Source organism: Ciconia boyciana, chromosome 7 (genome assembly GCF_034638445.1).
Source record: "Ciconia boyciana chromosome 7, ASM3463844v1, whole genome shotgun sequence".
NCBI lineage: Eukaryota > Metazoa > Chordata > Aves > Ciconiiformes > Ciconiidae > Ciconia > Ciconia boyciana.
The window spans coordinates 14,426,189-14,450,441 of NC_132940.1; the positions used below are offsets into that span (position 1 = coordinate 14,426,189).

Consider the following 24,253-nt stretch of genomic DNA (forward strand, 5'->3'; position numbering starts at 1 on the left):
ATAATGTATTTTGAGATGTTTTTATATTTTATTGTTGTCTTAAAAAAATAATTTCTGGGAATTTATAGGTCCCAATCAGACCAAATTGACGATTGTTGCTCATTGTATGATAAGATGCCAAAATCTGACAAGCATTTTCAGGAAGAAGGCCATCGCTCGGTGCTTTTAACTGTTTATGTATGTGACTTGAGATATTATTTGAAAGAATGGCTTTAGCTGGCCTGTATTACTTCACTGGTGGATTAGGGAGAGGCAAATTGTAACTGTAGTATCCAAGACATGAAGGTAAGCAAAAACTGTAACATGTTTGAGAATTTTAATTTTAAAATAATTGCCTTGTGGAGCTAGCAGTATTACAACTCAAGGCTGTGTATCAATGGAAACAAATACAAGGTCTCCATCATTCTTGTCCATGACAAATTCTGTAGTATTTTACAGTTTGATTTTATATTTCGACCTTGATTTTATATTTTGGCTTATTTCTGTACTAAGAGTTTTTAATAAAAATTCCCATTCAGGACTGTTTGGTAGTCCTGGATATTGATGGATGAGAGAATTAAAAAAGTTATCTACAACTTCAAGTTGTAACAGCCTGAGCAAGTGATAGGAAACGAAGAACCTTTGGATCTCCAGCTTTATCCGTAGGAGCATTAACTCCTTGTCTGGCCGTGTTCTCGTCGTATTGCTCCAGTGCAGAAACGGTCCAAGGAGCACCGTTAGCTCTGCACGACCCGGTAGGTGCAAGGGCTGTGTGTCTAGCGATGTGCACAGCTGCGTCCCGTGGCAGTACTCCTGGGGGCTGCCCCTTCCCGAGCTCCCTGTGTGCTGGTGGAGAGGGTGGCTGGGCAGAAGCACACGGAAAGTGAAGGGTCGAGGCTGTGGCTTGAGGAGAGATGCGGTCTCTTGGTTGCCCCATGAGTTGCTACTGCTGTGGCTGCGGCACCGTGGGCAAGAGCTCATCCTGCCCGGCTCGGGTGGCCTTGTCACCTGGCGCTGTGGCGTGAGAAGGCAGCCTGGCCCTCCTCGCCGGAGACGCCTCTCCGCGCCCCGGCATAGCAAGGCAGGAGGCTCCGCGCTGGCGTGCGAGGGGCGAGCTCCCTGCACCGCTGCCGGCTCCCGCGGCGGGGGAAGGCCTGGGCTCAGGGCTTCCACCTCCTTGGGACAGAGCCGGGCGCGCCGGGGCTGCCCGAATTGCGCCGCGGGCCCCTCCAGAAGGGCCGGGCAAAGGGAGGCTGGGGCTGGGTGTGGGGGAGCAGGTGCCGCGTCCCCGAGAGCGCCCGGAGCCCGCCGGTGGCCCCGCGCAGCGCGGGGGGCAGCAGCGACCCCCCGGCGCGACGGCATCGCCCTCGCGGGGAGACGGGACCGGGCAGCGGCACCGCCCCGGCGTTAGAGGGCGGCTGGGCTCCGGGCCGGGGGCGGCGAGGGAGGGCGGGCGGCCAGGAGGGAAGGCGGAGGGCGGGCGGGAGGCGGGCGGCGCCGGGCGGGCGGGGGGGCGGCGGCGGCGGCAGCGGGCCGGGCGGCGGCGGCGGCCGGCGGGGCACCGCGCTGCGCCGCCGCGCCTCTCCCCGGCGCCGCGGAGCGAGGCGGAGGTGAGCAGCGGCGGGCCGGGGCCGGGGCCGGCGCCGGGAAGGAGCGGTGCGCGCCGGCGGGGCTGGGCGGTGGGAGCCCTGCGGAGTGCGAAGGCACGGGGACGCGGCGCGGAGCCGGGCGGGCCGGGGCCGGTACCGGCAGCGGCCGGTGGCGGTTGTGCCCGGCGTGGCGGGCTCGCCCCGCCCCCGGCAGCGGCGGCGGGCACTTAAGGGCGCTGCGGGGCGGCGTGCGGAGCGGCGGTGCCTCGGGCGCGCTCCCTGCTCCACGCTGCTGCCCACGTGCTGGCGCGGCCGCGGAGTGCGCTCCCGGCGCGGCCGCGCGCTGTGGGGATTCGGTGGCCGCGCTCCCCTGTAGCAGTTCTGAGTGCGAGAACCACCTTCGGCGTGCCCGCTTCCTGATGCAGCTCAGTAATGGGGAGACTTCACCGCCTCTCTGTCCTGTGCACTACTAGAGCCTGCTCTGTTTTCTGCATGGGAAGTTTTTGCCAGCAGGAGCGTCCTGAGAGTAGAGATGGGAGAGAAAGCGTACAGTAACTTGCAGAATTGGCTTCTGAATAAGGGAGCGTCTGAAATACAAGTTTGTACTTCAGTGAGGGAGCTGCGGAGTTGGGGACTTCAGTGTTGGTTACGTTAAAGCTTTAAAACATTGAATTGTGAGAGGAGAATTACTTGGAAGATGTTAGGACATTGTTTTGAAAATAAATGCTTAAAAGTGAGAAGAAAAATGGAGTGTGATTATCATCTCAAAACATTCCAGTATTTCACTTTTGACAGTGGCTGGGCTGATAAATACTTTCATTCTAGGAGTATGTTGCAAAACCACTTGTTTATATACGTAGTTTAACCATCAGAAGGTTTTGTATGGTTTCTCTGATTATAGTTACATGAGGATTAAACATTTTATACGTTATCTGTGTATCTTACGTGTGCAGAGACTATAAAGATACTGTATGCTGTATCTGCATTGTATAATGCATGCAGGTAATTGTTTTATCCTGTGACTGATACGCTTAAAATATGATGCCATATCGTATCTCTCAGAAAACCAGAAAATTAGATTTGTACCACAGACTAATATTATGGAATTTCTGCTTCAAATGTCATTTGAACAGTGGTATGCCTTTTACAGTGTGTGTGTATTTGTTTTTAATATTGCAGATGCCTTTTGAGTGCAAGACTGCTGAAATGTTTTGAAGGCTGCCTCTCCTTTCCTAACCATGAACAGTTCAAAATCACCAGGGCTGGCTGGATTTGGAATCTTGAAAAACACAACCTGCCACACGGAGAAGAAGATTTCGGTTTTCTTTTCAATAATCTTCATGACGGTGGGAATTTTGTCCAACAGTCTTGCAATAGCAATTCTCATGAAGGCGTATCAGAGATTTAGACAGAAATCAAAAGCCTCCTTTTTGCTTCTTGCTAGCGGTTTGGTCGTCACAGATCTCTTCGGCCACCTCATCAACGGAGCCATTGCAGTGTTTGTGTATGCATCGGATAAAGACTGGATTCGATTTAACCAGTCCAACATTCTTTGCAGTGTTTTTGGCATCTGCATGGTTTTCTTTGGTTTGTGCCCGCTCTTCCTGGGCAGTGTGATGGCTGTTGAACGATGCATTGGAGTCACTAAGCCAATATTTCACTCTACAAAAATGACTTCTAAACATGTGAAAATGATGTTGACTATGGTATGTCTCTTTGCTGTTCTTATAGCTTTGCTGCCTATTCTTAGGTTTAGAGCCTATCAAATTCAAGCATCGAGGACCTGGTGCTTCTATAAAACAGAACATGTTGAGGACTGGGAAGACAGATTTTATCTCTTACTTTTTTCTTGCCTTGGGTTACTGGCCCTTGCTATTTCATTCTTGTGCAATGCTGTCACAGGAATTACCCTCTTAAGAGTCAAACTTAGAAGTCAACAAAGACAAGGCAGATCTCATCATTTTGAAATGATCATTCAGCTCTTGGCTATAATGTGTGTTTCTTGCATTTGCTGGAGTCCATTCCTGGTAAGAGCCTAACGTGTTTGCTGATTTTTAATGCACGTCGCTGTATAAAAGTTACATTTTTTTATCTCCAGGTTTTAAGGTGCTTTAGCTGTGGTAACAGCTCCATTCACTCTTCAATGTATTAATTTTACAGCATATTGCCTGTAATGTATGTACCTATGCATCTGTAACAAAAATGGTAATTATTCTCCACTTCTGATCGTAAGCAAAACGTATAGGGACTGTGAGGACTTTATTTCCAGTACTGTGAAGCAGACAGTGGGAGCAGAATGGTGGCTAGAATAAATCAGGGCAAATATTGAGCTTGTCCAAAAGTTCAGTGAAATCTTGGAGTGGCAAGTCTGTTTAGTCTGTACTGTGGTTCATATCGTTTTTTATTTATGGTAGTCTGTTCCTTGTTACTGTCATGGTTTGCTGCTACTTGCAAACTGTGTTACGGAAGATAACAGTTAAGAACGTAAAAATCCTTCACTCCATTAGCAGGTTATTAAGGGCTTTGCTTTAGAGTCAGGTTAAAAAACAGTGGTTGGCAGTGGGTTAAAATAAAAATTTGGTTTAGACCTGACCAAGCTGGGTTTGTAATCTGGACAGATGACTAGCAAAGCTGCTCCGTGCAGTCGGTGCGCTTTCCCAGCTGTCCCGGCTGTAACTTAGGACTGCTTGCTGGTAACTGCTGTGGCTTTTCCAAAGCGGTAAGTGTTGTTCACGTTAGTTTGTTCTCTTGCAGGGTCAAAGGAAGTGGGATTAAGATATGGGAAGGAATTTGATGGCTCCTGTTGTGTGATGGCATTACAAAGCTGATACTAACTGTGACTCTTTTTACTGCAGTAAACCTGACTGAAGAAAATTTATTTTTTTACTAGGGTGAGAGAAGTTAAATCACAAGTAATATGAAATCTTAATTTGTTTCCTAGAAACAAGGTCCCATAGTTTTCCACTGATGTGAATGAGGAGCAATTTCGGCTTGAGCTTGCAAATATAGAAACTCAAATCTGAGATCCAAATCAGATCCAACTACATCTCATCTACTTACTGCCTATGGTATAGTATGGAGTTACCTAAACTAGTTCTGAATTAGGTACTGCTATTAGCCTAGCTGCAGCAGTTGGGTATATCTGGCAGATAGCATTTAATTAAACCAGTATCGCAGACTTCAGGGAGAGTGTCTGGATATAACTCTCTGCATCACTGAAATGCACAAAAACTCTTTCACTTCTGTTCAACATACACAGAATTTTCCCCTGCTTCTCTATTGATTTTTCTAAACTTGTTCTACAGCATAGTTTAAATTCATGTTGGCTTTTGTCAGTGTCCTGGCTATTGTGTATAGAGCATAAACAAAGTTGTCAGAACAGTATAGCAAGCTTTTGTAGTGAACTTACTTCCAGTTACTTCCAGACACCTCCTGAAATTTGTCTGGAGCAAGCCACAGAATGGTTTTCAAGAAAAGCAACTCAAATGATGGCTTTACTTTTTGTGAAAAAACAGTATATTATCCTCTGGTGACATTTATTTTCAGGTAAAATAACTGTCCTTAAAGGTTGGAGTTAATTTGATTTTTAGAAAGCCCTTGGGTATCAAACGAGCTGTAGACTCTTTTAATTCAAAAGAGATACTTCATTTATTCAACATATGAAGGAACACTAAATTGCAACTACTGTGGTTGTTTTTTCAGTGTTGGTAATTTTGTTATGCCTTTCAATTTTTATTAATTATAAAAACATAATTTTTAAAATCTTGACAATCTTGAAATCACAACACTACTTCTCTTAAAGTATTTAACTTCATCTAAAGTGTAGTTGACAATGAATTATTATTCCAGCAGCAAATTTTTTTCCAGAGCCTTTTCAGAGTTTGGTGTTTTCATCAGCTGGTGATATAGACCAGTGAATGACTTCTTGCTTAATTCTGTTCTTGGTAGTTTTGGGCACTGTGCTGCAGAGGGAGGTGATACACCAGCAATGCTGGTTCATTGGGTGGCAAATCTGCTGGCGCGCTCTCTGCGTTCCGGGCTCACGATGCTTTGCTTCTGCATCTCTTTTGAAATGAGATGAGCCAACCTATCGCAAAAATTAGCCTGTCAGTATGAAAAATACTTCTACAATATGGACAAATTTATGTTAGAAACAAGAAGTTAAAAAAAAAACATAGTGTAAGGTAGGATTTAGTTCTTGAAACAAAGTTTCAAGAAAGTGAACAATGAGTGTTTTCACCTGAGAGTTTGATAGTCTGGGAAATGCGAGGGAGGGGGTCCTTGGTAGGTATTACCTTTCTTAGCTCTTAGGATTGTAGAGTTGTCATCAAAGGTAATTCTCTGAATTACCAGCTCTTTGTTTTGATAGCATTCTGTTCACTGAATACAAAGAGAACTATAAGTGCAACGCTAATTTAGCAAGCTTTATTGGACTGCAGTGGAGCATACAGATTCAGTGGAATAAAGCTTTGCCAGGAATGTACTGCTAAAGTGCTACAATAAAGAGATCCAGGGTTTATCAAAGTGTATGATTTATGAAGAATTGCTGATTCAAATCTACTCATCCGATTTATTTGAAAACTCTCAGGCTTTTAATTTGTGAAATGAATTGTTTAGATTCTATAATTTAATCAGCATATACCAGAATATGTGTTTCTTGAAATAAATATGAGCAGGTGTTCATAGGTGAAATTATTTGGCAAAGTAGCTAAATACATGCTTGTTTTGCATTTATTTGCTTTTTAAATTTTTTCTCAAAGCAAAATCCAGAAGTCAGTGTCTATCTTTGAATTGTGAATTTTACCCATGTTCTCTGTCCCAATGTGTATACAGAACAAAATGTTATGTGAGAGTGAATTGCCTCTATATAAACCAAAGTCATTCTAAACCAAACAAACCTTTGGAATAGAAAGCGGAAGAAGGTGATGCGGTTTATGCCATATGTGGTTTGCAGATACAAGAGTTTGGATTTATTTGGTGTGATTCTCCATCTGATGGGGGGTTTGCTTTGTTTATTTTTCTTCTGTTTTTAATCTAGTCAGGTGTTACATCAATTGTCATATGCGCATGGCTACCAAAATCAAGCCTATCCAATACTGTAATCCAACTGCAGATTTAGTTCACTATTAGATTTTAATTGTTTTTTTCCAAGTGGAGTTATGTATACAGTCACTGTCCTGTGCTAAAATCACCTTTGAAGACATTAGAGGCACAAGATCCTGGGTCGTCCTTTATGGTGTCTGGTGTGGAACTTGACTTCTGCACCTGCTCAGTGGTAGTAAACTTGTTTTGGTGCCTTTATATAGCTGTGTATAAGTATATATATATCTAATATTTAATATTATATATAATAATATATAATATTATAATCAATCACCACCTCTATTTTAAGACTTCTGGAGATCTGGAGCGTTTTTCAGCAGCAGAGCCCATGGCAAGGCTCATGTGGGGCTCTGCCTGGGGCTGTTGGACAGGGACTTCCTTCCGATTTCTTTTCTTTTCTTCCTTCCGATTTCTTTTCTTTTCTTCCTTCCGATTTCTTTTCTTTTCTTCCTTCTGATTTCTTTTCTTCCTTCCGATTTCTTTTCTTCCTTCCGATTTCTTTCCTGAAGCTCCAGCTCATTTGTTCCTCAAAAATGAGCAGCTTTTTCAAGTTTTCTGCCACTCTGTGGGAATCTTTCCTTAATGGAGTACCAGAATGAGGGGTGCTCCCTGCTTCTTCCCTTGTGGGGGAACGTTTATCTCCTTTTGAGGAGTTGAGAGTCGGAGGGAAATCACAAAAAAAGCAACAAGTGAAATTCATGAGTTTTCTGATAATCTGTGTGGTTGGTGATTTGCAGAGGCACATTTGTTCTGACAGTCCAAATAATTTTGCTTTGTCATGGGTAATTCCGGGACAGTATGTTCTGAAGATAGTAATATCAACTTCTCTGTGTAGTAAGTCATCTTTTTTCATTCTTGCTAGAGTCTTAGCCCTTTGATAGGGATATGTGAATTTTGTTGGATAAATTTGGTCCCTGGATGTTGGATTCCCAAAGCAAATAGTTGAGCTGGAGCATTTTGTGACAAGGATCTCTGATTAAATAGATTGTTATATAAAGCAGATTTTTGGCTGTGACTTGACGTCTGGCCTGTCATGAAATGCCTTGTTTTTAGAGCTGTGTTCATATGAGCAGATTTTGACTTCAGTACATCAAATTCTGTGGGGCTCAAGGGATAAAAATGTTTTAAATTTTGTTTTTGGAGTAGCAAAGTGAACTCCCTGTAATTATGGACAGGAGGGGTTTATTTCAGAGCGAATTTATCTACGGGAACAAATTACGATATGGAGAAATCTATAATCTTTTTCATGTGTGGAACACAGTCTTAGCCTGAGAAAAATACTTTTACATTAAAATTATTTTTGTTAAGATATTTTTCCATGCAGTTATCTGATTACTTTCATTCCAGTTTTACCTCCTCTCTACTGCAGAAAATAGCCACTCCTTCTGTTTTTTTTTAAAGATGTCAGCTATTTATTTCATATGATTAAATCAGCTCTTATTCAGTTGCTTTTTTTACTGCCTAGATTAATTTCTAGCAGTCTCTTCTCATACTATCTCTTCCCTTTCCAATTTGTTATGCTAACTGCATCTCTCTGAACTTGCTCTGACTTCTTCTTGTGCTCAGATTGTCTCATGCAACGAGGCTTGATGGTTGGTTTTCGTGCACCTTGGGCTGCATTTAGCTTATAGTTTTCAGAATCCCTCCAACCTAGAAACTACCAGCGCTGGTCTGAGTGGTCCTTTCAGTGAATATGCTGCTGGAGGAGGCGAGAAGGGCAGTGCTGAGCTAACAGGGATGCTCTCGGTGGAACAGCCTTACCCCAGCCCACCCCACCCTGGTTGCTCCACCAGGTATTTCGGGTGCTGAGACAGGCCACAGTTGGTACGTGCTGACGGAGGTCAGTGGGTTGCAGGTTTTACACTAACTAAATTCTAGGCCATGTAGTTGCATACAGTATAAGGTACTTTGTTGTACAAGGCAGTCCTCTGTGCATCTCATTTTAGTATTTTTGTATGTGTAGTCATGCATATACTTGCACAGTGACACTTTGCTGAGTGTCATACAGGAGTTCATACCCCTGTTACCCTTGAAGCATCTTCCTCCATTCCTGTTTTCTTTATTCTTTAACAAGGTGGCAGTTTACATTTCTGTTATACTACCTTATGCTTATATGTGCAATGAGCATCATTTATACGAGCTCATTGCTTTATTAATGTTGTTTGTATGCCTTCAAATATTGCTGGTTGTGTTGTCCCTACAACAAAATAGTTACTTAAAAATTTATCCCTTCTCTCGTGCTCTCTGGCTGGTTATTTTCATAATTGAAAATGCAGCTGAGGAGAAGCAGACACAAGACGTCCCAAGATGCAGGTCCACGCTGTGCCGGTGAGGCCCTTGTCGCCACGTGCCATACAGCCAGCCCAGGTCTCATGGGTGGCTGCTCTGCAGAAGCGTGTTCTCGGACAGAGCCACTGGCAAAACACGTTGTTACTCAAAGCTGCAGCCTCCGTGAGCTCGTTGTGCCTGCATAGGCACTGTCAACAAGGAGAGTGATCTTTTCTTTTGAAAAAGAATAAATTAGACTTTCAATTTCCAGTCATCCGTTTCTGAAGACTGAAGGAGATAGATACTCTTAAATGTGTTTAGCTAACCTTGCAGCTTTGAATGCCATTGTAAGAGTTACTTTCACAGGGGAAAAACACACTTTGTCTTTTTCAAGATTCAGATTTTCAAGAAGATAATCAATGATAATTACTATGTTTGTGCTGGCTTTTGGCATTGAATTCTTGTCATGTTTTGCTAGAACAGTTGTCTGTTGACACCATACAAAGCTGGGACATGCTGTCAGAGTAAAGAAGATGTGGTTCCAGTTGGGTCTGGGCTACACTTCACACCCTGCCTGCGGCAGGCTGATGGGCACAGGAGAGGTGACCTGCTGCAGGACCTCCACAGGGATACCCGTTGGACGTTGTCATTGCATCTCTTGGGCCGGGTGCAAGCCCATCTCAGGAGCCCACTTCTGCCACAGCAGTTTTAATAAATGAACCAGTTTTGTAGGGAAAGGATAAAAGCTTTTTGCTAGCAGAAGGCCTGCTAGATACGCCTCTTTATCTGTAGTCCGAAGCACCAGTACCGTAATGGTTATTGTCAACTGTAGGTTGTTATTTCTCTTCCAGGCCTTGCTGTGTCAGAAGAGGTCAGATCAGGAGTGGCTGTTTGACTGAATAAAATGCTCCCTGAGTTCCTCTGGAAATAAATAAAAAAAATCTCGTATGAGTTTGCTTGTCTTTCAAGCTACACTAGAAAAAGGGCTCTCACTCTCCCTCATATCATGGCCTTTAATTGCTTGTGGAGTTTCTCAATACATCCGTTAACACTGTGCAAATTCAATTACTATTCTTGCTTGAGTTCCTCTGAATGAGCTTCTGATACTCAAGGTTAAATCGCTGAAATCTTAATGTCATTCCTAATATTATGGCCCAAAAGATATTTTGGAATAAATAGCTGGTTTTAGGGGTTAAGAGGAAAGAGAACACTCATTTTGATTGAAGTTTTTGTTAGTTTCAAGACAGAAGTGTCTTTTTAGCTTAGTTTCCTGTGGAATAAGGTTTAAGCAGCGACTCGGACAATTTGAGTGTGCTTTTGTATGTCCCCATGAAAATACTCTGTGGAAAGAAATTGTAGGTGTTTGCAGAGAGAGAATAACAAAGGTTAATACAATGCGTTCAAAAATTCAATCCACCTATTCAGATGTGTTTCTGTACACTAGAAGCCCCTGGGTAAGATCTTCCTGCCTTTTTTTTTAGTATTGGTTGTAGAGATCTTTCTTTTATTTTGGATTCTTAAGAGGCACAGCTGGCAAATTTCCACCAGGTTAGATGAGAAATAGAATGAGCATCGTTTTAGAGTGTACCCACCTAAAATGATACTGAATTTCAAAGGTACTGTTTCAGTGTTCAGAATTGGTCTGTTCCTATTTTCATCTTTTACAGTTTGTAGAGATCTTATGCGCCTTAGCCTTTCTGAGAAATAAGAACCATTTAAAAAAAATGTTTTTAAGTGTGGGCCAGGGCGTAGTTTATCACAGAGTGCTTAGAAACTCTATATTAATTGTGGCTGTATTTGTAATTCAAGTGTTTATCTCCCTCTCACAGAAGTCAGGGAGTTGAGCAGCTGAGAGATTCTCTCAACAGGAAAGAAGTTCTGGAGAAGAAATGGACAGTGGTCAGCATTGGTGGTATGAGCCAGGGAAGGAAGAAGAGCTGAGATTGACAGATTGTCCTTTACCAGAGGCTTTTGGGGAAGCATAATTATAGTTTTTGTTATCTATATTTACTTGTGCTGTTTGGAAAAACTTAAGTAAAGCCTTGTTCTGAAAATGCAGTGCCGTCAGAACGCAATGAAGTTGGTTTGTTTTGGAGAGAAAAAGTAGGGAAGGCAGGTTTCCAGTCATGTGAGAAAATTGCATTTTCAAAACAACCTGGTCCTGTTTTTCTTTCAAAATTGCTTGCTGCCAATTTTTAAATTCATATTATATATACAGAATTAAACCATAAAGATCTATACATTCAAACACAATATTTCATTCCAAATAATGCCAATGACTTTCACAGAAAATTTTGGTTTTTTTCAATTTGAAGTTGCCATCTCAAAAAATCAAATTCTGAAAACTTCAGCTGGATAAATTTCCATTCACAATCTCCCCTCATTTATTCAGTTGGTAAAGTTTTTGGATTCTATGCTTGAAGTCAATTTGATATACATTCCAATTTTGTTTGATAAAAGTGGATTCTTCCTGTTTCCTAGATATTACACTTATTCAGGCCTTTCTTGCTTGAAAATGTCATACACTGCATAGCCATTTTTGGAAAATGTCATACACGGCATAACCATTTTTGGATGGTTATTTTAGGAAAGCTCTTTTTCCTGACTATCTAAAGTCTTTAAATGGTAAACTTGTTGCTGAGAAGCCTCTGGGGCAAATACACTGTCATGGAACAACTCCAGAAACTCCTTCATCCTCACCAGGTTTAACATGACAGACATCAGTGTGTGATATACATTCGTATGTTCTGTGAGATATTTATTACGTTATTATGGTGTTAATTCATGATCTTAAGTTTTGCATGGAGATTATAAATGTTTCTATCCAAAGTTATTTGTCTTAATAGCAGTGTAGAATCAGTTCATGTCTGAGAGCGCACATTATTTGGATCCTCTTCTGCAAATTATGCTGTTTAGCTTTAAAACAGAACAGTAATTTTTATTTCATGTGCTTTTAAGACTTAAATTTTACATTAAAATATTCAGAAATTGCTGAATTGCAGCTGGTTACTTGGGTTACAAGCTCCCTGAGGAAGGAAGGGGTGTGTTTACTGTGTGCATGCACAGTGCCTAGCAGAACAGGAGCACGATCCCATCCTGGGTTCTGTGTATGTGCTCTTACAAATAGTAATGGTCAGGTAGCAGAATGTTGCAGAGAAGATTTACACCAGGAGTTACAGTGAAGTTTTAGTAATTGTGACTCGTTCTTTCAGATTCATTCTCATATCGGATGAGGCGAAATAGCTGAGCGGCTGAATGAACCTGAGCCGCGTTGTAAGTAATATACTGTCTCTTGCTGAAGGATTGCTCTTATCTACTCCAGACGGAGCAGGGAGTGGAGAGCAGCTCATAAGCTCGTCCTTGGCTCCTCTTTTTAATGAGCCGTGTGAAGACCTCAGTCAGAGACGTGTGCCAAAGCGTGGGTTTGAATGGCATTGGAGTTGTGTTTCTGCATGATTTCCTGGAGAAGGCTGAAGATGAGCCTTTGTGTAAGGGATGTCCCGAATGGAGGTTTTACACAAAATTAGGCCTCAAAACTAAACTTGCAGAAACCAAAGATTACTTTATCATTGGAGAAATGGAAGTTAATGACTGATCTCCAGCTGGTCCCCTACTTGCTGTCCCGGACCTGTGTGCTGCGGACTGCTTCAGGTGGCTTGAACCCTGCGTAAGCCGGCTGTTACGGGAGCGAGGGAGGATGTAAAGGATGTAATGAGTCTGCCCGTGAGCAACCTAGTCACCCATGTAATGACCAACATCAGGACGTGAGGATGTGGGGAGGAAGAGTCTTGTGCTGGCAGGGATGTGGCCAGCTGTGTTCCCCTCTGCCTGACCGCATGGAAAGGTGTTAAAACAGAAGGTGAAGCAGGAAGGAGGTGAGGATCCTTGTAAGTGATAGCAATTTGTTTCAGGATTTACAGTTCATTAGTGAGTTGGAAATAAAATTGAATCCACTTTTTACCAGGAGTGTGCATTTGCTGAACTAGTGAGAAATAAATCACTCTTAAATGGAGATTTGATTTTTCTCTTCCCTCCTCCACCTAAAAGGTGGTCCAGCTGCACAGCAGTCCCTTTTAATTTATTTGCCAACATTAAAGAAAAAAATAATTGCAAATTTTATATTCCAGCTTGGTAAATATGTTGCTAATTCATTAGCCCTGATACTTCCGTTCATAGCTTCTTAGTGCACTCCTCCAGAATGACATATAGAATAAGTCACTTTAATAAAGGTGATTTTTTAAAAAATAACATGAAAGGAACACATCACATGTTCCTTTTCCTCCAGCCATATTTGCAAATACTGCAAATCGGATAGCACCAAGCCATTAGGTGACTATGACTCTAATCCATCTTTAAAAAGATTTCATTTTCTTCCACTGTGTATGTTGCATACATGGTAAACATAAACGTACATAAAATATAATTACAAATTAATATATCTTTTTTTTTTCCTCCTAATTTTCCCCCTACACCCATGTAATAAACACCATAATTTCTCAGACAATTAAACTGAAGGTCTGACTCCATTGGTAGACAATAGAATAGGTTCTTTACTTTTTTAGACCGGTTGTTACTTGAGGTCTTGCAGGCTCGGTCACACATCAAAGCCACCTGCATTCCTGAATTCTAGAAGAGGTGAAAAGGCCACTATATATCATGACTGACTCACTGTGAAATTCTCCTTCCTTGTTTTCACACTTCTAATATGTGTGGATATCTCTGGGTTTGGTGGTATTTGCCCTGAAAGCCTGCGTCTATGTGCCATGCCTCTGAAATCAGGGAGTGACCTGTCCAAGGAACCCTTAGAGAATTCAGCCTAATTCTTGGTTTCTTAGACAGAAGCAACAAATCTGAGAGAATTAAAAAAAAGGCCAGGTAAGAACTGGCAGGTCCTGCATTCCCTATAGAAGAACATTTTCTTGCTCTCAAAAACGTAAGTGGAAGATTTGCCTGTGGTTGCTGAATCTATATTGTATCTTTCCTCAGACATGTAAATACAGTGGAGGGTGACTTCAGTAATAAAGCAGAGTGAATGTGGTGATGTTTGAAAAGACAGTTCACTTCTAAGCTATTTATTTGATCCTGTGCGTAACAGTAATTAAATGCTGAATTCATTCTATAATTATGGACCTTTGCAGCTCCTTTGTCCTCCAGGTTGTCTGTTTATTGTCTCTTTTTTCCTGTATTCAGACAGTTCTTCTCTTCTTCCCCAGTATTATGTTTTATTTGCAATTCTTTGGCTATTTGTAGGGTATTAGAGAGAAGTTCTGTGGCTCCTAAATCAATGAGAATACTTGCTTAACCAATAAAAATGTGATTGTTTTCCAAATGAGTGTGGAAATCTGAAAAAGCAAAGGAATAAAAGAGAAGTAATAGGGCATTTCCAGGGTTTGAAGCTTTACCCAACTGACTCTAAAGGAGGAATGAATGGATCCTGAATATGTCTAGTCCTTAAATACTTATTTGATTTGATTGTTTTTCTCAGGATGATCCTCATTATGCAGTATTAGAAATACTCTATTGTTTTCTGGTCCCAAGAGGTCTAGCAGTTGTCCTGTAAAGTTTCTCTCAGCATTGCTGGGTAAAGAATATTTTAATTTTATCTGTAAAATTATTATTTTTTTTTTACAAGAGATTTTTGTTACAGGTCTTGTTGTTAGGCAGAAATACATTCCTCACTCTATGGAAGCAGGCTTTCTTGTAACTTTAAAACATGTAGCTCAGGAAACAGCTTGTTTATTTGACTTTGATACAGACACTGTGTCTTTTTCTTATGAAGTGAGTCATCTACTGTTTTCAGTGCTAAACCCTTCTCTGTCCATATCCATTCTGCTTTCCTTTCAAATGAGTTGATCAGTTAAGCTGTGAGAGTAATTACATTGCTAGTTGAACCAAAGGATTTCTAATTTTGAGAGGGTGGAAAGGAAAGAAGGAAAAAAGGCTGCTGCTATCTGGATTCTTTCAGAGAAACAGAGAGGTGACCTGGAATGCTTCGTTCAAGCCCAACCTGAATTTCTGTTACTGCGAACCAGGTGCAAATAGGTAGTGTCTAAGGAGAAAGTTGACAGAAAAGAAAAGCTTCACTTGCAGTTAATGTTTGTGAGTTTATACATACAAAGAAATCCTTCTCTTTATGAGGCTTACTTCATAATTGCATTCCTGCCTTATATAGAGCATGATAATGCCCAAGGCAGTTAATGAAATATAAACAGTGAGTATAATGTCATGGCACTTTACATTTTTTTCAGTAATTTTGACAAATTCTTGGATACATGAAAAATCTCATTTCAAATGATGTTTCCAAGTGTTTGTTCAGAAAGTATATTGCCTCCCATAAATATTTTGCATAAAGCTTTAAAAACACAGATGGTGAAAATGTCGCACTTGACTCTAATGGCACAGTAATGGAGTGCAATAGACTGCGAGTCTGCTGCAGGTCTGAGCCTGCGTGAGGAGAGCAGAAGGCTCAGATGAACTGAACAGCCTCAGCAAGGAGGGATCATACGGCGAGGTCAGATGGAGCTGAGCTGCTGGGTGGCAGACACCCACAGAGCCTTAATTTAATGTCGTGGCTGCAGTGTCGTATATATGCTGCTACACTGCAGTTCCTTCTTTGGCGTTCAGTTGATGTGAGATCTGCCCTACCAATTCAGAGGGGTGCTGGGACATACCGTTTCAAGGCTTTGGTCTTGCCAACATGAGAAAAGGCACATGGATCCTGAATGGAACCATGTTCATGAAGCAGCTTCATCGGCCAGTGAGAATTGCCTGGTCACAGAATCCACTGTGTCTGAGAAAGGGATATTAGGAACTATTTTCATTTGCTTCATGGAAAATGTTGTGTTTTCCTGTTTTCTCTCTACTTTTTTGACTTTTATCACAGCAGTAGTGCTTTGGGAACACCTCTGAGCTCTGAGTGCCTTTAGCTTTACAGTACCTCCGAAAGGTTTATGCGGCTCCATTGTAAGAGTGGTAAACACGGAGCACATGGAGGCTAAACAAACATCTGCAAAATATTTTTGCAATCTCAGCTACCTCTGGTCATCCGAATCTTTTCTGATCCTCTCTCTGTCTGTTTCTCATGTGGGTTCTGTGTGTCTCACAGACAACTGCGACTCTGATAGGGGAGAGGTCTTTCTCAGACTAGCTGCATTTAACGGGATAATAAGTAAACTTACATGTTTAAGGATGCATATCATGGCAGGTAGTAGTTACCATCCTTGGTTTACCTGCTTTGGACCAGAACTTAATGTTGGGAGGTAGACGCAGATTTTTCCCCAACTGAGTAGTGAGCCAGTGGATCCGTTGTTAATTTTTAGTGGCATTATTATTTTTTCACAGAAGTGTACATGGGAGAAAAGGGGACTCCTTTTTCGCAGCTACTTGTCAGGAGCTGATCCTGCAAAACTTTACACATGGCAGTATTATGTATCCCCTTATAAGTACCCTCTGGACTTTAATGTGGAAGAAAACTTGCTACCGCATTTTGTCTTCTCCAATTCCTTTTAAAGTACACATTTTTAAAATATAAAATCACTATGCTCGGTTAAAATTTACTTGCTAGCCCAAATGATCATCTGGTACGTAAAAGTTGAAGGTATGGTTCATATTTTTCTTTTAAAAAAGGAAAGGAAAACTGTAGAGGAGAAACATGTTGCAGACCTATAACATAAGCATTATGTGGCATAAGTAGTACAGTGTGTGTACTAACATTCTGATGGCAGAAGTGGTGCGCCACATATTTTTCTTGGAAGCCCTTGCTTTTGCACTGACTTATATAGAATCACATAAAAAATAAAATGAAGCATACTCAGATTTGTTGCAACAAACGCTTGGTTTATATACTGCCGTATCTATATAGCAATGATATAAGCAATTTGCTGTCAGTGTTTCTTCTCTAATGGCTGTTCTTAGGAGATATAAAATGGTACATAAAACGTGAAGATAGATACATTTTGATTTCTTTCTCCCCCTCTTTTGCAAATTTTTTTCTTAAAGTTTGTGTTTATAGACTACTACATAGTATCATCTTCTGTCAGCTCTTGCCTATAGCAGACTGCAGCTTCTTTGTAGCATGTATGAATAATGGAAGTTCCAAAAACTTCTAGAAATTCAACATATTTATATATTTTTTGTTTCCATGGAGTGGGACATAGTCAGTAGACTACCGCCTTGAGTCCTATGTGGTTTAGGAGAAGGGGATATGCACCTCTGGATTTGACATAGGCATCAGTGACAAAATAGAAGTACTCTGCAAATACTGAAAAAACCATGGACTTTCTTCCATTACTGGAAATTCTCAGAACTGCTTGTAATGAAATCCAAAGGAAGAGGAAGAGGTTTGGGAGGGTCTGCAAGGTTCCCACAGGGAAATGCAGCCTGAAGGCTGAGCTACAGAGGAAGAGAATTTCTGGTGTTTGTTTGCACATAACAAAATTGGCCCGTCTGCTCTGCTTTCCATGTCAATCTCTTGGTGACTGGTTTTTATCCAGTTTCCTGAAGTCAAGGAGAGAACCTGGATTTAAAGCCTATGTGCTGAAATACATCAAAGTAGTATTACAGCTTGCCTTATTTCCTGACTAGCTGTGAAGTCTGCTTCTTGTTTTTACTGGCTGTCCTTGAGTACTAACAGTAAAATGGGTAAGCAGCACTGCCATTTAGCTTATTAGTTCTTCTTATGTCATTGAGATCCAATTGGAAGGGAAATTAAAGACATGCTGTTTAGATTTGGAGAGTGGTGTGAAGCTTTGGAGCAATTTTTTTCCATTTGTTGCACTGAGGTTTGTCCCTAAGGGAAATGGCAATTCTCTGATGCTATCGGCTAGATGAAAAATTGTAAAGTCAACAATTTCAGAATGTTTCTAAACTTTTCTGTCAGACTTTCTGTATCTTGCAAAGTGAGCTTTGCTTTTAGTGAAGCCTAGAATTGGGAAAAAAGCATGGAAAAGTTTAATGTATTGTGTCAAATCCTTGCTTCACACAAATTTGATTTCTCTGTATTTATTTTTAGGGACAGGGAGTTCTCAGGTCTTTCCTTAAACTGACACGGACTAATATGAGTCAGAGTAACTTTGTATCTTACAAGCAGGCAGCCTTGGTTTAAAAAGTCACTTTTACAGTTAAGCTTTTATAGTTACTTTCCAAAAGGAAGTTTGAATTGTATGGGTTACATCATGTGATACTTTCATTTTTTTGCAAACCAGGGAGACATACTACAGCTGTGTTCATATAAATGTTATATAACTCAGCAAAACGCTACTTGCATTTTTACATTTCGAAACATGTTAGAAAATGTCATGAATTACGTTTATTATTTACCAGCTGGGGATTAATTTTTTGAGTCATACTGCTGAATCTGCATGAATATTAAATTCAATTGTGGAGATCAAAGGCAACTAGATATGAAGTTCCCGCTTCCCCACTTGTGTACTGCTGGCTACAGAGGACAGAATTCCATCATACTCACCTGATGGACCTACAGGGAAGGAAAAACAAAAGTCAGCCTTTGAATTGGTTTCTTGACTTTGAATTAAATATTGAACAGTATTAGTCAAATAAGAAGAAAAGAAGTGTCCTTTCTGTGCCTACAGAGGAGGTCCTGCCCTCAGAAATTAGCCTAGCACTGCTGGTTGCAGTTTCTGAGCCGGTGACTTGTGCCAGTTCAGTGACACGACTTTCTCGCACCTAGGGAACAAATACGGACTGTCTGTGTGTTTTGCTTCAACCAAATCCTTTATTAAACAGCTGGTAGTGCATTAGGCCTTTTTATAATTTATGATTTCAAACTGACTTTGGAATAGTATTTTAAGAATTTCAATTAAATTAAAAAACTTGACCATGAAAATGTGATAGGCCAATATAAATTATTATTTCTCACTCCATTCTACCCCTCTTCAGCTGGAGTTTAGGGTCTTGTTCTAGAAATCATCAGATGACTTTAGAAAGGCTCCAGTAGCCAGGACATGGTCCCCTCTTTGTCCTCTCTTTGCATGCAGTTGGCTTCAGTTGCCTGCAGTCTCCTTGCATGTTTTCTCAGAAGACATGGATGTGCTGCCAGTACAGTGCAGGCTCTTTGGAGGAGTGAGAAGCTATCTCACTTCATACCCAGAGACAATGTGATGGTAACATGTCTGTCACTACTGCTGCTCTGCCACAATTTTATTAGAATAAAAATGCTCATGCTTGGGGTTGGATGGAGATTCTCTGTCTTAGTCCAGGCCTATAGGGAAATCTCAGCTGCTCAGAACTTCAAAAAGTTGGGATATCATTTTAATGGTTTTAGTGATACAAGAAAGGAAACATTTTTAAATGTCTGCATAACGATCCCAAGTAATATAAGTAATATGGCTAGAAAATTCTTATTTTATGGAACAAAATTTATAGATAATGTAGATTTTATCTTATTATTTCCAACACAGGGATTCACAGCTCAGTTGCTTAAGCATTTAGCTATGTACATAAGGTCTACTTGCTACTTGTGAGATCAAATATATTATTTTTTGTATGTCCAGTATTCGGAGGAGATAACTTAAATGTTCTGGGTGAAGCTTCTCCAGGTATCAGAATCCATAAAATTATGTATCAAATTTCCTTGTGGTCCTGATATACTTTATGTAAACCCATAATCAAAACAGAGGTACTTTATGTTGAGCCAGCAAGTTGAACAGCAAACGAATGGATTCACTTAGAGGTGATTACTACTAAATGGAAGGGAATTTCACGAGTTTGCTGGGTAACATGTGAGAAAATAATAGTTTTACAAAATCTGGATGGAGCTACTTTTCCTAGATGGCAACATCTACTTCCTCCTCTTCCGGGCATGAAATTGCATTGGATTTGGCATTTATTAACTTTGCAGAATGCGAGAGAAGAACAACAAATGGAATTTTTAAGTACATCAAGAAGCAGATTAGGAAGCTATATGTCTGTATTAAGTCAAGCATGTGGTATATCAGATAAGGACGTTGGTCTGTGAGCTCTGTTGTGCTGTCATTTGCTGCCCAGTCCTACTTCCATGAGTAAGGAGTATTCCGTCTGAGTTTGGCTTGTGGTATTGGACCTCTAATAAATAAAATGTAGGACTGTCCTGAGAAAACATCCCATGCAGAAGCCAAAGGAGTTGTCCAAGTTTGGGTGGGCTGCTGATGTCAGAGAGGAATGCGCCCAACGGTTGTGGGGTGAAAAGCAGATTCAGGGAACTGACTTGTGAGTGTTTGTGTTGGCTCGGTGCTCAGACATTCCTCCTCCTCCTCGCACCAGTTCCCAGCTGTGCTTCTGCCAGTCTTACCAGCTTCCCTAGGAATGTTCCTATGGGCTCTCTTTGCTGCTCCCATAGATGTCCATACAGAAACGCTTGATCAAATGCTTAATCAAGCAAGTACAGTCTCCTTTTATGCATTCACTCTGTTCTACTCAAGTTTTTACTCAGATGTGGTGACCTGCAAGCTATAGGTAGGGCCTAGGAATACAGAAAAGCATTTAAAAAGGAGTAAAATAGGTTTGTTGGAACCTCGAATGGTAGTTTTCCGTCTTCATTCATTATTATTTTTTAGTGTTGGGTTTTTTTTTTTTTACAATGTATCTTTGTGAAAATACAACCCTCTGCGCTCGGACAGACTGACCCTACCTCTCATCACCGAATAAATCAGTGTACTCAGAGCATCAGTTGTAAAATATCCCATTTCTTAGTTAAATAACTGTATCGCTTTAAAGGCTTTGGAACTGAAAGCCTTACAGTGTTTCATCTTTCTACCAAAAAAGTCTTCATGTGGTTTTAACATTAATAATAGAGAGAGATAATTTACCGTCCTCTGGCAGATTCCTGGCTTTGCAGTCAGGCTTTCTTCACACAGGAACTCAGGTTACAAAACCTCAGTGGCAGAAAGCCTGTAAAGGAGAGCTCTGCAGGGCAGGAGCCCCAGCGGCGTGTGGTTCACTAGGGCTGGTGTTGCAAAGCCTAGGTTGCAGCTCTGCAAAGCGGGGAGGCCAGCCACAACTTACTGGGCTGGTGTAGCTCTCGGGTGCTCTCTGCCCAGAAGCAGTCCTGCTGAGCCACACTAGAAGACTAATGCTTCCACCCATGTGAAGCCATTGGCTCTGGCAGCGTTGTTGCTGGTGGAGGTCTCTCCATGTGCAGCACCTCCACAGGTGAATGAAACCCTCTGTGTCTCCATTGGCAAGAGGAGGGGTATTGGTGGACTTTGTCACCATGGCTTAAGTTTTCCTAGAAACCTCTAAACCCTCTGGTGTCAATAAATTGTGTTCTGTTGCAGCTTAAAACGTGTGAATCTTCCTGATGAAAGGTACTGTATCCCTTATGCAGACTTTACTTTGGAAAACGTGAAAAAATAAACACCTTTCATAAAAATTTTCTGATCTTCCAGTGGTCTCTATCCTTGAAAAAATCCATCCCTGGAAGAGTCTTGGCATGCTTTGTTAGCTCAAATTCTGGATAAGTTTTTATTCCTTGCTCAAATCAATCCCTGGTTTTGGAGGGTATTCTCTGGCTGGTTGTCATCCTCTGCTCGACATTCAGCAGAAGTAGTTCAGCAGAGATACAAGTACGTGCTATGTAAAACATTAGAGGATTTCTAGGATGATAGATGTTACATGCCTGAAAGTATTTACTTTGCAATTGGGGTGCATTGATGCTGTGAAGGTGTGAAGATGAGAGATAATGTTGAAACAATTTTACTCATTTACATGCTCTCTTGTGTATTTTTTTTTGATGTATAATTTTAAAATGTTCCATTTTCAGGTGGCAATGGCCAGAATTGGGATAAATGAGAGTCGTTCAAAGGAGACCTGTGAAACAATACTTTTTGCTCTCCGAATGGCAACGTGGAATCAGATTTTAGATCCCTGGGTGTACATTCTTCTCCGGAAAGCCGTACTTAAAAACCTGTACAAGATCACAAGGGGATGTTGTGGTGTGCACATCATAAACTTACACATGTGGGAACTCAGCTCCATCAAGAATTCTTTGAAGGTTGCAGCAATATCTGAGTCACCAGTAAGTTCCAAACAAATAAACCTACAGCCACTCAGCTCTACCGGACAGTAAAGTTGAACACAGTGTATGAAGACATGATAGAGGCAACGTTCATACACGGGCAATACCTTAAAAATAATTGAAGGCTCAGTGGTTTGCCGTTTGTTTTAAATTGTGAGTGGTTTGCTCTAGTTGCTTCCCGGTTTGATATTGCTACTCCAAAAGATGCACTTGAATGTTTTAATTCCCTTTAGAATACATCCCTTCCAAAACTGGTAGTAGAATCATAAATCATCCTGTATTTCTCCCTTCCAGGTACTAAAGTGAACAGGATTCCTTATAATACTCCCCACCACATCCTTTACCTTAGCAGGCTTCTTAAGAACACATGCAAGTGTGAAAGTGATCTCCAAGGTGATTTTTAAAAGGGGTAGATTTTATCTACCAGTGATACCCCCGAATCCTTTGCAGAGCCACTACTTCCTAGGGTAAAGTCCACCATCCTTTCCATAAGGGTATTCTTTGCTTCTAGGCACTGAATTTTCCAATTGGATATATAAAAGACATTTTGCTTGTGCCCAGCTTATTAAATGATGCAGTTTTCTTGATTCATTGACTCGACCTCTTAATTATTTACTGTTCCATTAATTTTTGGGAGAGCTGCAAACTTCATCAGTGTAAGCGTTCCTTTCAAATCACTGACAAAACATGAGGTTCCCTGTGGGAACACAGGAGCAGATCAGCTCAGCTTGCTTACAGTTACATTTTCAGATCTATCGGTGAGTTTTTAGTCCTTTCAACAAATTTTGTTGAAACTAACAGGCATAAAGCTGTGGTCAGGCTGTAAAAAGAGTAGGGTTTTTTTTTCCCCCCAAACTGAAGGAAGTTTCTTGAAGCATTCCCCTGATGCATATACTGAAATGCTCATGAGGTACATCTGCTTCGTTTGTAAAAGGTCACACGTCTCATGAAAAATGTGTGTGACCAAATGAGCAGCTCTGCAGGGAACTGCACTGGGAGCGTGGTTGTGCTTGTGAAAGCAAACTGCACGCTCAGTTTTTGCAGGGTCTGTGTCTGAAGAGCTGAGGGCACTCAGTATATTTGAAGGTACCAGAAAGTTTCCAGGACTTTACACAGGAGGCCCTTCACCTTTAATGCTGCTAAAAGAGGCTTTGTTTTTTGTGACTGTACTTTGTTTAGAAGCAAAAAAGAGAGTATCAGAGACTTTGTAGCAGAGGGATTGTTTTAAGATAGAAATGTCTAATGTTATTTTTACCTACTTCAAATAACTACATTAGTGAATTGTTGGTGTACTTGGACAAAGTAGTTAAAAACTGATTCACCAAGAAGACAGTCTGAGGGACCAAAACTATTCACAAACTACAAATTCATGTTGTATGTGAGAATAGTTTAAGTCAGAAAATAAAAATCCAAAAGATTTAAATATATCAATTTTTTGTTTTAAAAAGGTTGAAAAATAAATGGGTTAAATAAGCCTATAATGAAATGAGATGGCTTCATTTACCCTGAAGAATTTCTGTATGCGATTTATTTCCTCAGTCACAGAGCTGATAAACCGTGGACAGATTTGATGCTCATATGAGCTCCACACTGTTGCTTCTGTGTAGGTTCTGCTGAAATCTGGAACTGTTCAGTCAGTGCTCAGTTTGGCTTTTTCATTTCATAGAATGTGATACCAGTCTATCTGTTGACATAAATTATTTGTTCTTTATGGAAGATAGTTGTTTTAGCAGCTGCAAAAAAATGTTGGTCCGTAAATTGTTGAGATATTTGATCGGTGAATGAAGCTCATCAATGTTCCATTTTGTTATGTGAATAAATGTAGCTTGTGTAGTTCATACTGGTTGACTTGTAAAACAAACAAACAAAAGTTTATATGTATATGTGATTTCTTATATTTTGTGTACTAATACATATTGAATGTAAATTGCAAAGCCTCATTAAAGTTATCAAACTGTATCTTGAGAGTCATGATATTTTTGCGTAACAAAAGAGATCTGAAGTTGTTAAAAATAATCCTTATGACAAAAAACCTCACGCTGGATTCAAGCCAGCCACTGCCATTCACACGCGTGATACCAGGTGTGAAGGTAGGGAGGAAGACAGCAAGAATTCAGATAGGAGGTGTCAGTGTTCGTACACTTCATTTTCACGTGAGCAGCCCAGTGCAGTTGGTGGTCTAAGGCAGACAAGGTCAAGTTCTGAGGATCCATGCCTAGAAAATGCAAATAAAAGTGAGGCTGAGAGTGTTCGGAATTAAAGTGTTTTTATTCAAATATCTGACAATGTGTTACACAGATTC

At 41.0% G+C, this 24,253-nt stretch overlaps 1 protein-coding gene across 3 annotated transcripts; it reads left to right on the forward strand.

The window, feature by feature from the left end:
• The first annotated feature begins 1,489 nt into the window (after positions 1-1,489).
• PTGFR (prostaglandin F receptor) lies at positions 1,490-23,888 on the forward strand. 3 transcript variants are annotated; one of them, XM_072867698.1, is made up of 3 exons: positions 1,490-1,589; positions 2,748-3,595; positions 21,697-23,888. In XM_072867698.1, exons 2-3 carry the CDS (start codon positions 2,807-2,809, stop codon positions 22,000-22,002), a joined length of 1,095 nt encoding a protein of 364 aa, XP_072723799.1. In that variant the 5' UTR covers positions 1,490-1,589; positions 2,748-2,806; the 3' UTR covers positions 22,003-23,888. The 3 variants fall into 3 exon arrangements, with proteins under 3 accessions (XP_072723799.1, XP_072723801.1, XP_072723800.1); XM_072867700.1 differs by having other exon boundaries at positions 2,748-3,274; XM_072867699.1 differs by lacking the exon at positions 1,490-1,589 and adding an exon at positions 1,828-2,166.
• Positions 23,889-24,253: the final 365 nt, after the last annotated feature.